We start from the raw sequence: 15,509 nt of genomic DNA, 5'->3' as shown, positions 1-15,509 counted from the left end.
AAATTTTTAAACACACATGAAAGATAAAGTGGCAGACTAGGCCAGAGGCTTATGTATGCGAGTGTGTGTGTATGTGGGACAGAAAGACAGGCTATGTGTTTGAGAGAGAGAGAGAGAGAAAAGGAGAGAGGCTAAGAGAAAAGACAAGCAGATCGGCTTGTGAATATATGTCTCTGCTTGCGATTGCATGCTGCATTCATCCGTCTGCCAACCCTGCCAAGAGTGTGTATCTTGGGATCTGATCAAAACCTGTTGGGCTTTGGTCAGGGGTTACGAAGGGTTGGGGGAGGATAAAATGTGCCATAGCTGAAGCAGTAGATATGCTGATGACTTGTATGACCCTGGAAAAGGATGTTGTTATTGTCTTTTGCCTCTTTCTTTGAGGTCGCTGACTAGTGCAGTCTTGTAAAAGCAGGACGGCACAAAAGTTGTCAGTCTGCACCCAGCCCCACTGTGCAACTTTCCCTCGCAGGGTTTTGACAGCAGCGCTAACCTCATTCGTCAACATGCTCCCAGCCCGCCGCAGGTGTGCTGGGGGGCTTAAATTACCTCTGCTCACATGCTGTTTCTTCAGTTTTTCAGTCAACAGTGAATGAATCCAGGATGGCACATTACAGCACTTTAGGCAACTGAATTGTCTCCAATTTATCTTTATCAAGGCTCTGGACCAAAATCAAAGGCAGTTTCACAAACACCTCATTGATCAATTAAGTGGAATTTCCAAGAACTGTCAAAGTTTAGAAGCACATCGCTCATTTATAGTCTCATATTAGTTTAATTTCCCCCACAGGTTCCGCACCTTTCTCAAAAGATGACTGTTAATCAGGTGACACCATATCGTATGTCTACACAGCTCTGTGGAGAAGTGCAGTTGTCATTCACCCTGTCATCCATTAGGGGGCTCTCCAGGAATGACTAGTGAGGCTACCCTCCCCCAGCTTTTCTCCACCTTTCCCTGATTGGGTTCCAATATGTTAACCACTCAGTTGTGATATATTGACAGCGAGGTGCTGAGCATAATGTACGGAGGATAAATCGATTGTTGGGGCTTGGGATTGGTTAAATTGAATGGAAACCGAGGCAAATTCTGACACTAATTGAAACTGGGCTCCTCTATAAAGGACAGCTGTACTGTATGTGGATGTGTGTGTTTGTGTTTATGTGACGCCACTGAGTGGGTGTGGTGCGTGTCTTTCGAACTCTTCCATAAGCAGCTAAAAATACTGACCAGGTCTAGTAAAATCTACCGGCCTGAATCACGTCATCAGGGTGTCCTGGGTGAAACAAATCACGCTGCTGCTAGGTTTTCAATATTCACGAGCTGCCACAGCAGTCCAAAGGCAATTTCACAAATGGCCACACTCTGACTTTAAATCTTTAAAGATGGATGACACCACAGACAGGACACGTCTTTACCTCAGACCAACATGTATCTGGCACGCCAACTGGGAAACCCGTCGTTTGATGAGAGCTGGTCAAGCGAGCAGAGGAAAATCCTCATGAAAGACGGTCCAGACTACTACTACTAAATGCTGTGGAAGGTTTTCGTGAAGTGTAATAGATGATCTTTTCTTTGGGGCAAGTAAAGCAACTGTTCCTCATGTTCAGAGGTAAAATCTATATACAGTAGCACTGATTTTGTCCAGGTCACAGAATAAAGTAAAAATATATTAACAAATCTACTTCACAAGACCAGCACTGATAGCTAAAGCATTAATCTTTTGCAAGGGAAACAATATGTTCTCCATGAGCATCATCTTACTTGCATATTCCATCTTCTGGGTCCTCCAGACCAAATCTCTCATCAAAGGTGAGCTGGATCCTCATGTTGCTGGTTGCCACTAGTCTCCAGACTAACATGGTATTCCTGGGATAAGTGTGAGGAAAGTCTGGACTGTGGACCATTCCTTCTCCGGACACTGATATGACTTTCTCCTGATGGGAATCTTGCACTCCTGAAACAGAAATCAAAATGTTTAGTGTCTTCTCCTATGCATAGATTGCAACAGTTTCATCAGTACAGATCAAATCAGGCTCATAATATAACATAAACACACATATATCATTTAACTGACAAGGGCTTGGCTTGGAAAAGACATCCAGGCCGTGGTTTGGAACATAAACATGTCTAGCATTTTGAAAAGGGGTATTAACAGTATGAAATATTGACCAGGTGTCTGATATAAAAGGCGAGGCTTTAAAAAAGGAAGAAAGATTGACACTCCCTTATGACATTATTTACTCTTTATTCACCAGACAGCTTTGTTGGGTAAAAAGCACAATATCTGCCTACTCAAACATATTACCTTGTTCGCTGACTGCGTCATAGATATCACAGTCAAACCCAGTCCCTTGAAAGGAAACCTGAACCTTTATCTGACAGTTTTTAAAATGCTGGATTGGGACAGTTTGTCAGCAACAATTCAAACAGGTTAAAAATAAGCTGAAGCACATAAGAATCCCAGAAGAAACTAAAAAAGACCAAAGTTTATAATTTATAACCATAAACTTGACAATTGCCTTATTATTTACACGCACTATGTCTTGTTGTCCTGATGCCATGAATCAAAAACAGAGAGGAGAGTACTAGAAAGGAAGCACGGTCTGATGGTTTTCACCGAGCTCCTCTCATAAACCCATTACTGTCCACAGGGACCAGCGGCTGCACGGTTTTAATCGCACTGACAAAGCTCGTCACCAAGTCCCGCAGGGCTCCATCAGACCCTGTAACCTCCAGATGAAGAAGTGCCAAGATGCTTCCACCTGAACCTCACAATCATTGCAATGACAACACCCTGAAGCCAAGCTGATTGTAAGGCCATTTTTAATTCAAAGGGTCAAAATAACAGATCAATGGAATCACACAACAGTTCTCCTGTTTTAACCAACAAAACCATTTACTGAAGACAATCAGTAAATGCTTTTCAGTATAACTTGCAATGCCTTGGTATAATTGTAGCAAACAACTGTATTATTCATCATCCTTGGGACACAATCTGAAACACCAGATAATTACGGAATAAGACATGCAGTGACAAACGGCTGGTCTTGATTAAAAGTGGGAGCATGCCTCTAAGCAGCTTATATCGAGGTATTATTTGTGTTTTGCTAGCTGGCCCACTGTTAATCAAATAATCAAAAGCACTCTGACTTCTGTTTATGCTAAAACTGTGTCATTTTGTAAGCTAAGTGACCATTCTGTTGCAGCATGTTTGCATGTGAGGCGCACATACCGAGCGTTTAAGGCGGCTTTTGAGCGGGCGGAATGCACTTTTGGTGAAGCTATATTAGCTGTTTTCCCCCGTGACCTCCAGTCTTTGAGCTAAGCTTGGCTTAACCTGCCACGAAGCTATGCGTTGAATGTAGAGCTGAAATCGATACTGTTCTTCTCGCATGGCTCTCAGTGTGACGGCGAAATGAGGACATTTCACAAAATGTCAAAATGTTGTGGCTATAATTGCGAGAGCGGCTTATCTTCCAGGTTGTCACATGAAAAAATAAAGCTGTGCTCTGAAGTGATGAAAAGTGAAATGAATTGAAGTGCAAGGCAGAAGCCAAGAAAACCCAGCACAGGTTTTTTTTTCTTTATGATTACGCTTTAAAATTCCACACGAGCACTTGTCAACACTCAAATAGAGTTTGTCTCACATAACACAAATTGTCAGTGGAACAATAAACTCAATTCAACGCTGGCACAATATACTGCTATTAGTCTCAACCTGCTGCGTTGAAACTTTGATGGGTTTCTTTGTCAGACATTATTCTGATATGTTTATTCCATCCCCAGCCTGCCCTCAATTTGTTTAAGTAGTAGGAATTTTGTGCACCACTGATGAACATTCAGTATTCATAAACCGATCCAATACCTCTCGCCGTCAGACGAACCAGCGGGGGTTTAATGTGCTCAGGAGAAGGAGTGTGCTGCTGGAGGTTTGTTAGTGCATTAAACGGATGAGTAAACATTTCCCCGGTGCAATATGGACAAATTTATGCTTGAAACACATTTTGAGCTTGATTACTCTTTATTTTGCCATAAATTTGATTTAAGGATGTGATTCATACCCAGTGGCCTGATTCATTCTGAGGTTATTGCTTGCAATAGAAAGAAAAACACAGGCAGGTTAATTCTGTGCCATGTGTTCACCCTGCATAATGTCAAATAACAGCTCCACGGCAACTCGGAGTTTCTCAGGATGGTTCCAAGCACAACAAATCTGTCTGAAGGAGTGGTTGCTGAAAATAAGTGAGTGAAAGCAACCTCAGCTGGGTTTGTTTTCAACCAGTGGCTCCAGCTCTGATGGTTTGAAGTCAGAAACAATTTGAAGAGAGCTGACAGTTTACACTCCTTTTGCTTTTCTTGTCAAGCTTTCCGCATGACACATACGTGATTTATAATGATAACATTTGCTGATTTCCACTCAAAGTTCTGTTGAAACAACATGTCCTTGCTGTCAGGGGTCAAAAACAGGCTAAAATGTCAAGTGTTGCTGGCAGAATTGATGAGTTAATTTACCAGCTAATTCGGCTAAAAATTGCAATGTTATGCTCCAAGCTGCATTTCTCAGGGCATCAGTGTCACTAGTGGATAATCCACTTAAAAGAAAATGGAAATAAAGGAACAGCATCGTTCTTTTGTTGCAAACACAAGTCCAGATTTCTGTCTCATTCTGACATAACCTTGTTTGGTGGCCAGGCTTTTTGACAAGCAATACAGACAAAACCGGGAGAAAAGGCAACTGGCACAAGAACTTACTTTTGCGTTTGGTGAACAAAGTCTTTGCACATGTAAAATATAGTTCATTCTGCAGACTTCAGGCCTCCACTTCAAAACATGAAGAAATCCAAAGCTTGACAGGCCTGCTGCACCTAGTTACAGCTGCTTAACTGGGATTGGATAATCACTGTTTGGTTGAGGGGGTTTCACAGAAGTTCACTAATATTAACAGATCAGCCAGTTATTGTCTGTTTTAAACTTGTTCAGATTTGCTTTTTAGAATTCACCCATCACTTTTATTGACAAATAATCTGTCTACAACACAATTTGGAATGACACGAGTGCTGTTTCTTTTTGGAGTTTCTTTCCATTTTGTGTCTGTTTTCAGTTTTTTTTGAGAGTATAGTATCCAACCTGACTCTGATCCAGTGCCAAACTTGGTTTCTACACTGGAAACCCCAATAATGTCGTCTCTCAAATCCAGTAAGCAGGAAAAAATACATTATAAAAAAACAATGACGCGTCGGACAAAAAAACCCCCAAAACAAAACAAAAAGCGATTACTTCACATCATCACGTTGCAGATTTCACTTTGATGTTTTCACCTGGGTTTGATGGTGAGCCAGGTATGAACAGACTGAATGACGGAGTGCCAGATGCAAAGAAAAACAAAGCCCAGGCATGACTTCTCAATGAAGAGGCTCTTTCATAACCGTGCGAAGAGTTTGGCCTCAAGTACAAACTGTCTCACCAAATAAGAGCCACGTTCTATGGGCAAATCAAATTCTTTGCAAAATCATGCATGCACTCCTTAAAGGCAGAACTCTATATTTTATAAAGTACTTCATTAAAACACAGCTGCATTATGTGCTTCAGAACATTTTCATTAATAATAGCATCATACTATTCAGACAAATCAAATGTTTTGTTCTGGAGTCAGTGTATCTTTGATGTCTTTACTAAAAAAATGCCTTATTGCTCTTTTAAGCTGTGGTGCGAGTAGTGGCAACACACCAGGTTTGATTGACTGTTTTTATATCCATTTGCTGGCTCAGGAGGAAACAAGCTGATAGCTTTCCTCCTATTAAAGCTTGCCCCTCCATCACAATGACATGTTTTTAATTACATCCCCATTACTGTGGGCCCTAACATACAGCCTCATAAAGTGCACCATGAATAATGTGAAAAAAATGTGATTCTTTAATATATGATTACAGTATGGACAGCATTACTAGAAGGGATCAAATATGTGCTTGTATCATTCTAAATACAGATTTGATGACATAATTCCTTAGGAAAATCTATTAAATGTTAACTGGAATGCCTCTTTATTAAGGGGCAAAGTGAAATAAAAAGTTGTTGAAGAGAAAAAAAAGTTAAAAAAAGAAAAAAAAGGCCTTGTCATGAAAGCATTAGGTCCTGATGAAAAGATATTCCAGAGATCTTCATGGCTGAAATCATACTTAATCCAGAAAGCCTGCTAATATCCTGCTTAATCCTTACACACTCATCACAAGTAATTGCAGTAGGTGGGGGAACAATGTGTTTGCATTCCTCTTTGGTTCAGCTCTTTGTGCATGAAGCTCAAGAATGAACTATCCGAGTGTGTCTTCGCTGCGGATCTTTTGTTCACTTGCATCAAAGCAGAAAGTCCTTAAGAGTGAGCTCCTTCAGAGTGCATCAGCTGAAACCAGAATCGGATGAAAGTAGAATCCACAAGGTCAAAAAAACGCCTCCTTCTTTTTTCTTTTTTTTTTAAATATAAACAATACTGTCTTTTAATCCTTCTTTCCTTTCAACCTTCCCACTGATACCCTCCCTCTCTGATTTATCCTCGGTGTACTGTAAAATGCGCAGACACGCTACCAGTCAGGCCGGGCTCTGGGTGTAACGTTGACTTGAAAATGACCTCACTCTGGGTTAACCAATGTCATCTAATGATCAGAAACGTGGTCCCCCAGAGTGAATTACCTCAAACATGACTTTTCCTTGACCCACTTTTTCCCTCTGTGAGGAAAGTAGAGCCGACTATTAAGGGAGGAAGTGACTCTGAATAAATAGGAGCCTATACAGTGCAGCCATTGTGCTTTGTTCACACGTTAGTGGGTGAACCATTCATGCTGTTAAACATTAACCTTTCCCCTGCCAAAACAAAACTGGAATGTGAATGCAGAGAGCTGTGGACATGTGCACGCTGTTGCATCCGTGCACAGAAGCACTGAGCGACTGCTGCTTGTAGTAGTCGCAATAATAGCAAAAATCAAAACTCAGGATACATCTTTAAATATAAAGTCAACTTGGGGACCATGCAGTGCGGCTATTACGAAGCCTGTGTGCACACATACACACCCAAGCAGACTGACTTGCATGCATACCCAGATGCTTTATTAAATAGCTTTGAGCAAAGATTAACTAATGATAATAGCCTCTTTGTTCAGACTGCTGCATGTTTCTCAGAAAACACTCAGAAGGAGGAATGAAAACCATTTATTCAGGCTTCTTTTAGGCTCACCGAATTCATCTTTCTTCACTTGATATAATTACAGTATCTTATTAAACTGATCCCCGGCTTTGGAGTTTATCTGGTTCATTCTGCATGCAGTATATTAGCAGACATTTGCTTTCTTCTACCTCAGACCTCAAAAGGCAATAAATCTTTCTGGAGGCTTCATATATGAGGTCTTTAAAAGGGGAAATAGTCACTTTTTTACTCCTTTAATTGGTGATTGACCAAAAGAATAAAATTCCCAAATCGGTTATAATTGGTATGGAGGGTTATATTGCAGCGATGTTGTTATTTTTGCACATTATGGTTTAAAGATTGGTCAAGTACTACTCTCCCTGCGGCCGCATGCATCAAGGATAACCGTTCATGACAGCTATTTCCAGTGCGGTAATCGACAGCCGACACCGTGACACTAAATCCAAATTGTTTTTAATTTCAGCCCTGTTACCTGCTGATCAAAATGAACGAGAGCCCCTGAGCGACAGAGCCAAAGCAGCTTTGCTCAGGTGATGAAACTGTACCCAACAAAGAATTCCCTTCTTTGAGTGCATGTGTTTCAGCCTCCACGCAATCACTCCAGCATCTGTTGCTTATTAAGACGGTGCAGTGGTTACTACAGGTGCAGTAAATTCCCGACCCTGCTTTCAGGATATTTATTGCTTTTGGGTTTACAGTCAGTTTGCCAAAGAGGTGGCTGAAACACGCCATGGGAATCTTTTATACCATTAAAAAATAATTTGGCTGCGTGGGACCCTTCTGTAGCTGCTCAGTCTGCCAGGCGTTTGCTCCTGTGTGTCGGTCTGAAGAGGAAGTGGAGCAGGATCGACACCCAAAATCCTGGCAAACATTGAAATGAAATAGGGAAGGTGAGATGGCCGGTGGTATAAATAACTCACCAAAATATACGCGTCTGTGGAAAAATTATTTCCATTTGTACAAAAAATGCATTAAAATATTATTTTGGTTTCTTTCCAATCATGGGAAAATGCAAGCCCTTAATGTGATGCTGTGTCATTACTGCACCATAGTTGTATACTATGTCTGATAATGCAGGTGAAATCACTTTACATTTTGGATATCCACCACACAGTATTGATAATATTCCTGTTGCACTGAGAGAAAGACCCAGGTACATTCACTCCTGTTCAAAAGTTTGGGGTCACACAGGCAATTTCATGTTTTCCATCAAAACTCACACTTTTCTTCATGTACTAACATAATTGCACAAGGGTTTTCTAATCATCAATTATCCTTTCAACACCATTAGCTAACACAATGTAGCATTAGAACACAGGAGTGATGGTTGCTGGAAATGTTCCTCTGTACCCCTATGGAAACATTTTATTAAAAATCAGCCGTTTCCAGCTAGAACAGTCATTCACCACATTAACAATGTCTACACTGTATTTCTGAATAATTTAATGTTATCTTCATTGGGAAAAAAAAAACTTTCAAAAATAAGGACATTTATAAGTGACCACAAACGTTTGAACAGTAGTGTACACTAAAGGCCAAAAGTTTGGAAGCAGGATCAGATTTGTACAAAAAAGATCATAGTTTCATTGGTACACTTTGCAACAAAATAAATATGATTACTATAAAAAGAGTCACTCATCAGAATACACTTTTACCATATTTATCAGATATTTGTATTTGCACTCTTGTTTCTTTACTGAGCTGTTTCCTTCAAGCAATTTCCATGGTAGTCATAGAGATATGGACACAAGTGAGATTCATTGGGATTTTTGTAAGCAAACTCTCAAAAGCCAAAGAGCTGAAGTGAATAATGCAAACTGTGATTTGTTTTGTGTTTTGCTTTTACTTTTGCATTGAAGTTGTAACTCTTGCAAATCTTCTCAACCCCTAAGACTAAGATCTTCTTTTCTTTTGTTAACATTTATTGCACAAATGCCTGGTGACATCAATGTATACCGAAAGGTAAACTGAGGAAAGTGATGCAAATCAATGAAAGCAAAATCTGATCGTGCAGTAAATACATCCCAAAATCCACAGAATTCAAACTGGTTTTTAAGAAAGGTATTGTGAACAGAAACTCAAAGTTGCTTCCAAATGTTTGGCCTGCAGTGTGTTTTGACTGACAGCTCAAGTCAAATGAGCAAAGCGGCATAATTTCCACTCATGTCTGGTCCACAGATTAGTGACCGTCCCTCGGTGCTAATTTCACAGATCATATTGATCACTGTATCTACCAACAGCTGCATCACCTGCTAAAGAGTCCTTGAGAAAGACAGCGGATCTCCAACGGAAACAACACACTTAAATAACAAACAAAATCTAATAATGATTAATGTATGAGTCATGATTTGCCGGCTTGATTGAAAGTCTCATGATGTCATCAGCTGGAATCACTGTTTCACTGCATCCATGGTTAGGAAATAAATCCATCCATCATTTATATTCAGCATTTTTTTTTCTCTGAGTACTTTTAAGTCTGTAAATCTGTTTTTAAGTTCCATTCCCATGCTTGATGTTATGCCAAATAAGTCATGATATCTACAGTAGCACAGCTTTCAGACATGCAGAGTGCAGTTGAGTCCCCAAACTCTAGAGGGCTCACAGATACTAGCTGTACTGTCACTCACAAGTGCAACAAAACCACAAATGTACTGCATCCAAAAATTAGAATCACAGTTCCAGCCCTTGAATGTTAGGATTTACAGCAGTCAAGAGTTAGATTCTAAACAAAATGACCTTTTTTTATGGATATCATCACAGAAAAGAGATGAATAGTTTCAATGGCAAGAGATACAATTTGTGATACAAGATAAGGGATCAACAACAAATACAATATCTTACACACTAGTCCTGGGGGACATTAAGGAATGACAGTAAGCTTACTCAGACTTCTGTAGCTCCATCAGGAGAAACAGTAGCCAGGCTCTCATAAATGCTGTTTCCTCTTTATGTTTTTACAACGACAGAGAGAGGAAGAGAATGGCAAAACATCACACTAATAGTCCGGTGGTGAAACAGAGTTCAGCTCCATCTCCAGTCTGCTTCACTTTTCAATCGTCAATTTCTATCATCAAGAGTTGGACAATTATGACCCGTGAAAGCATTTTAAGTGAGGGGGTCAGAGGTCGAAAGAAATGCAATCAGTCCTGGCACTGAAAGGACTGAACCCGTTGGTTTTTGCTGTGCCATAATATAATAATGTGTTATTTTATCGATTGAGTGCAAAGAAAAGCTCAACTTTCATGACGCTCTACCTACAGGGAGGCCAGAGCTGGAGCCCTGGAGGGGGGGCCGCAGGGTTGGTGACCTCTTCAGAAACACTTTGGCAGGGCAGATAATTTCCAACAGAGAGCTCATCTGACGGAACGGTGGTCCTCCCTTCCCCTCCAAGCACAAGGTCAACCTGACCGAGTGGAGGGGAAGGACATCTGTTGACACCTGCTGCAGAGGCAAAGTAAAACATCTGCAGATCATATCAGATAGCTCAACCTGACACCACCAGCTTGCATGTGCATGTGTGTAAGTGTGTATATGTGTCATACTCCAGAGCTTTCCCACACAATGTCCAATTAAATGGATTTAAATGAGATTTTTCCAGCCTGGACAGACAATAACAAGCGATTATGCAAAAAGGATGTTCACCTTGTGTGATTCATACAGTGTTACATAACAGGTCCAACTGTTTAGTTCACCTCCGTCAGCCCAAGCCCTTGTATTATTTTTGATAAATGATACAAGGCATGTGTTAATTTAGACTATTTGTGTACCGGTGTGAACTTTATGGTATCAGTGTGAAACTGGGACGCAGCTCTTGTCTATCTGGAGCAGAGAACACATTAACTTTATATTTATGGGTGCAAATTAAACTATCTTAGATCACAGTTGCTAGATAACAATTAAAATATGAAGCAGCATCCAGTTAATTCTTCCATAAAAATAACCTGTGCTATATAACAGCAAAGCAATAAGAAATAAGAAGAAGCCCTCGGGCAGGTGAAGGATTTAACTTCCATAACGGCTATGAAACATATCCTAAAAGCAATGCACAAAGTGTTATCTGAGAAATGATTAGGAATTGTGATAAGGTTTACGAAAGCCACAGCTGCAGGCTGTTAATGATAGTGAATGCACAGTGGTGTGCCAGCGCATAGGATGCTTTCACACTACTGGCAGACACACCAAAGCAAAACTGGAGTCTTTCAGCCCTTCAGGCTTTGGGCCCATCCAGCAGAGCGACTGAAACTCGTCACCCCTACCACAGCCTCTCCTCAGATTACAATGGTTTCTCACCACTCAATGATTTCTCGGAGCCTCTAATTAGTGCCCACACTTGTGTTTGGCATCCAGAAAAAGTGAGATTGAGTGTCACTCTTTTCATTACAGGCATCTATTTGTGTTGACCCCCTGGAATCCTGTGTCTGAGCCTCCCAGCCTGAATTCAGACATGATATCAGCACCAAAACTGGGCATAATGAGAAGAAAAAAATCCACCTAACCTCCTTTGGTGTTTCTACTATTCATTTACAAATTAAATAACACAAACAGTTTTAGTTTAAAGTTAAATGAAATTCTGTTTCAATAGATAGATGTTATGTTTTCTCTAGTTTACGAGGGTGAATTTTTAGTAGGTTTATCATGAATTCATTATGAATTTAAATAAAAATAAGAAACGTTGTCAAAGGTGCAGTTATTACCAGAGAATGGAGAAGGGTGTGGCACCAAAGAAAACTACTGAAGGAGTTAAAAGACAACACAATGCTGCAGACATAAACTGACAAGTGATCTGTAGCACAACAACAACAAAAAAGAGCCAAAGCATTCAATAAAATGCAAATCCCAATCAAGCCCTACATTAATGCAACCTGAATTTCCCTTCCAGCTGTCAGACACCAAATCAACATCAACGTCAATTACAGTTAAGTGGATGGACTGGAGGTTTAGAACCAAAAAGCAAAGCAAAACGGCTATGAAATGTTTCTCACAAACACTGGGAGACGGACTAACCTCCCCTTCTGGCTGGAAACCAGGCGTTGACAGATGAACCACGTCTTTTTTAAACCTCTCTTCACAGCTGTGGACGGCAGCTCCGGGCTGCTTTGTAGTCGCATCTGTGAGCTGGACAGCTGGATATTTGGAGAAAATTACAGTTTGATCTGTGGCAAGCCAGATTGGAAGACAGCTTTGCCGTACCAGATCCAGACACTGCAATTAAGACTGATCAAAGATCCCGTTTTTTTGTTTGTTTTTTTTTTGCAATGAACGTATGAGAGGACTGATAGCTGATCACAATCCACTTTGTAACTCCTTAGCTCCATGACAGAAACATCCTAACATTTTACAATGCACGGCTTAGAGGAGGTCAATAATGTTTTCAGCTAATGATTTTTAAATTGATCTGGGACCACACATGTCTGCTCTGGAATTTCAGAAAAGCTTAGGTTGCAACTTGGAGAGCCGCCAGAGTCTCACACTGAGTTTGTCTTCACACATCTTCCTCTACTAGTCCCATTACTTTAATCTTATCTGAAATAAAGAAACCTAAGAAACAGAGGCTTCTCAGTGCTCACTGTTCAAAATGTTCTGGGTTTAGCTTTGCAGTCATGAAGCAAAAGGCATCTAAACATAACAGCTGTCTAGAATTCAAAATAAAATCAGACAATTTAGATTCTGTACATAACCTCTGAACAACCCTTTAAGAAGCTTGGAGCAATGCAAGGAAATCTGGGTAAAACCTTCAAATGTCTGATGAGATTTTCAGCTCCAGCAGATTGGATTATTAAGCCAAAGCATTCTACAATCAGGCAAGTGAAAATGCATTTTAATTTTAGCAGTTTAAAAATGAAATTCTCCACTACGCAGCTCTGCTTCCAGATACAGATCGATTCCTTTAAGCAGGTTGCCCTGGTTCTCTAATTACTAACACCCAACCAAGCCTTCGTAACCTTTTGGTCCAGCTGTCTAGAGAAGAGGGGCTGCAGTCCTGAACCCAGGGTAATGAAAGTATATTCCTTTCAACCTCTATTTACCAAGGGAGGATTTGCTGAGCACAACTGCTCTTTTCCTGCAACATCCTGCTCTCGCTCTCACAGACACAAGCCAGTTAGTACTCACTGCAAAAAAACATGTAAGGTGCTAAAGAAGTCTCACAGAATTCACACTGATGACCCCCAGGTCGACAGCTTGCTTTACCAACAAGCACCCATCAATGCCAAAGTCCTCCAAACTTGAGGGAACAATGTCTGCGCATACGTCTCAGAGAAACAACTTGCCAAGGGGCTGGATTTGCGAAAAAACCAAGCAAGTTTGTACCTGGATCTTCAGAGTTGACATCAGTAGCAATTTGGGGATTAGAAAATGGGAAAATTGATGTTTCTGAAGAGAAACGTCTGCAGGGAAGGGCAGCGACTTAGAGTCTACAGGTTAATTCCCACACTCACGGGCCAGCTCTCTATAGATCCATTCATTCAGGGGTTTCCTAAGGATTTGCATTGCAATCACTATGGCAAGATTGCTCAAAGAAATACCCTGGAGTGTGGTGTATACAGAATTGGCATTGGTTTGCATTAGTCTGCAAAAAAAAAATGTTTTGATGAATTGTATTATTCTACTTGCTCCCTCCACCTCTTTGCTCTTACTGGTCTTAGCAGTTTTACCAAGGAGCTCATAAAAATGATTTCATCTGGTTAAATGGCTTTGACTCTGCAGTTTGTTGCTTTGTATTGTTGTGATCTGGTTGAAATTAGCCCTGCGACAGACTGGCGACCTGTCCAGGGTGTCCCCTGCCTTCGCCTGAGTCAGCTGGGCTATGCTCCAGCACCCCCCACGACCCTAGTGAGGATAAAGCGGTATATAGAGAATGGATGGATGGATGGATGGATGGATGGATGGATGGTTAAAATTAAACTCACAGTCCGTTTCTAACTATGTACTAATAAAGGTACAGTTTGTGTGTAAAAAGCTTCAAATGAGATACCATTATAAAGTCAGAATTTTACCTTTAGACACAAGAACAGCTTCATCCTCACTGTCACAACCCTACTCAATGGCTGAGTCATTCTCAGCTAAAATACTGCTGACTTTTTATTAACCTTCTGTCCAAGGGCCCAAGAATTTCATCTGAATATAAACTTAAATGTTAAGAATGCAGAATTTACGGAGATCTATTGCAAAAATGGAACATAGCATTCATAACTGTGTTTTTTTTTTTGTTTTTGTTTTTATAATCACCTGAAAATACTAAATGACCTGTTTCTGATACCTTCTCCTTATCCACAGAATCTACCATGCTGCATCAGCATTTTTCTACAGTGGCCCAGAACAGACAAACCAAACAATGGAGTAGTCGCTTTAGGAAAAACCAATCTTGGAAGGTGTGGGTGAAGTTGTAATCCACAACCCTGATATCCTATCACTGCTCTTGTAACCCAAAGTACAATTTTCACTGTAAAAATATTGTGAAAAACTGCCAAACCAGGACAATAAAAATCTGTAAACTCAAAGATCATCCAACATCAATACTGTAATTTTTGCATTTATTTCTCAAAAAGAATAACATTTTCACTGTTGTGCTGATAATGGAAACATGCCATAATATTTATAACAAGGAACATGGCCATTTTTGCATCTATTTCATGTAAAAAATACAATTTGTACCTGTCAAACTGATGTATTTTTGTGCCATTGCTATATATTAAATGTTAAATGCACTAATTGTTGAGCTGAAAATGGAAAAATCCTGTAATATTTATGATAGGTCAGATAAACTTTATTTTATATGGTATTTTCATGTAATTTTTTTTAAATCGTTTTTTAACAGTAGTCAACAGTAAATTATGGAATGAAGCACATTTTTTAACCGTAAAATCAACAGTATCAATACGTTTCTTTACCGTAAATTAAGTAAACGTTTTACCGTTTTTAGTGTTCCATGATCTGCCAGAATTTTAAAGTAAAAATAAAGTTTAAATTCTTACAGGGTTACTACTATGACTACAGAGCTCTTGGGTTAAGTCCACAGTTCAGTTCAAATCTGTGAAACTACAAACTAATCAGTTAGAGAACCAGACCACAAGCCTATATGAGAATGTTTTATTGCAAGGTCACACACGGACATTTTGCTTTTTTACTGTTAAAAGTATTAAATGGACTGCTCATGGCAACTTGTATGGCATCTTTTATGTTAAGTTATGCCAAGAGGATGGATTCAGCACTGATTGGTTTGGTAGTAAATGGAAAAATCCCTCCCCTCCTGATGTAACATGGGCGTGTCCGGATGAATGAATCAAATTAAAGGAAATGGCAATTGAGTCTGAG

General features: G+C 40.1%; 1 protein-coding gene across 1 annotated transcript in view; it reads right to left on the bottom strand.

The window, feature by feature from the left end:
- Positions 1–15,509, bottom strand: part of pdgfc (platelet derived growth factor c) — a 49,930-nt gene that overhangs the window by 14,442 nt on the left and 19,979 nt on the right. Inside the window, exon 2 of the mRNA XM_022210874.2 lies at positions 1,763–1,955. Within this exon, the coding sequence (XP_022066566.1) occupies positions 1,763–1,955 (193 nt within the window). The remainder of the gene's footprint in view (positions 1–1,762; positions 1,956–15,509) is intronic.

This window comes from Acanthochromis polyacanthus, chromosome 10 (genome assembly GCF_021347895.1).
Source record: "Acanthochromis polyacanthus isolate Apoly-LR-REF ecotype Palm Island chromosome 10, KAUST_Apoly_ChrSc, whole genome shotgun sequence".
In the NCBI taxonomy this organism is placed as follows: domain Eukaryota; kingdom Metazoa; phylum Chordata; class Actinopteri; family Pomacentridae; genus Acanthochromis; species Acanthochromis polyacanthus.
This window is presented reverse-complemented; position numbering and strand designations above follow the sequence as displayed.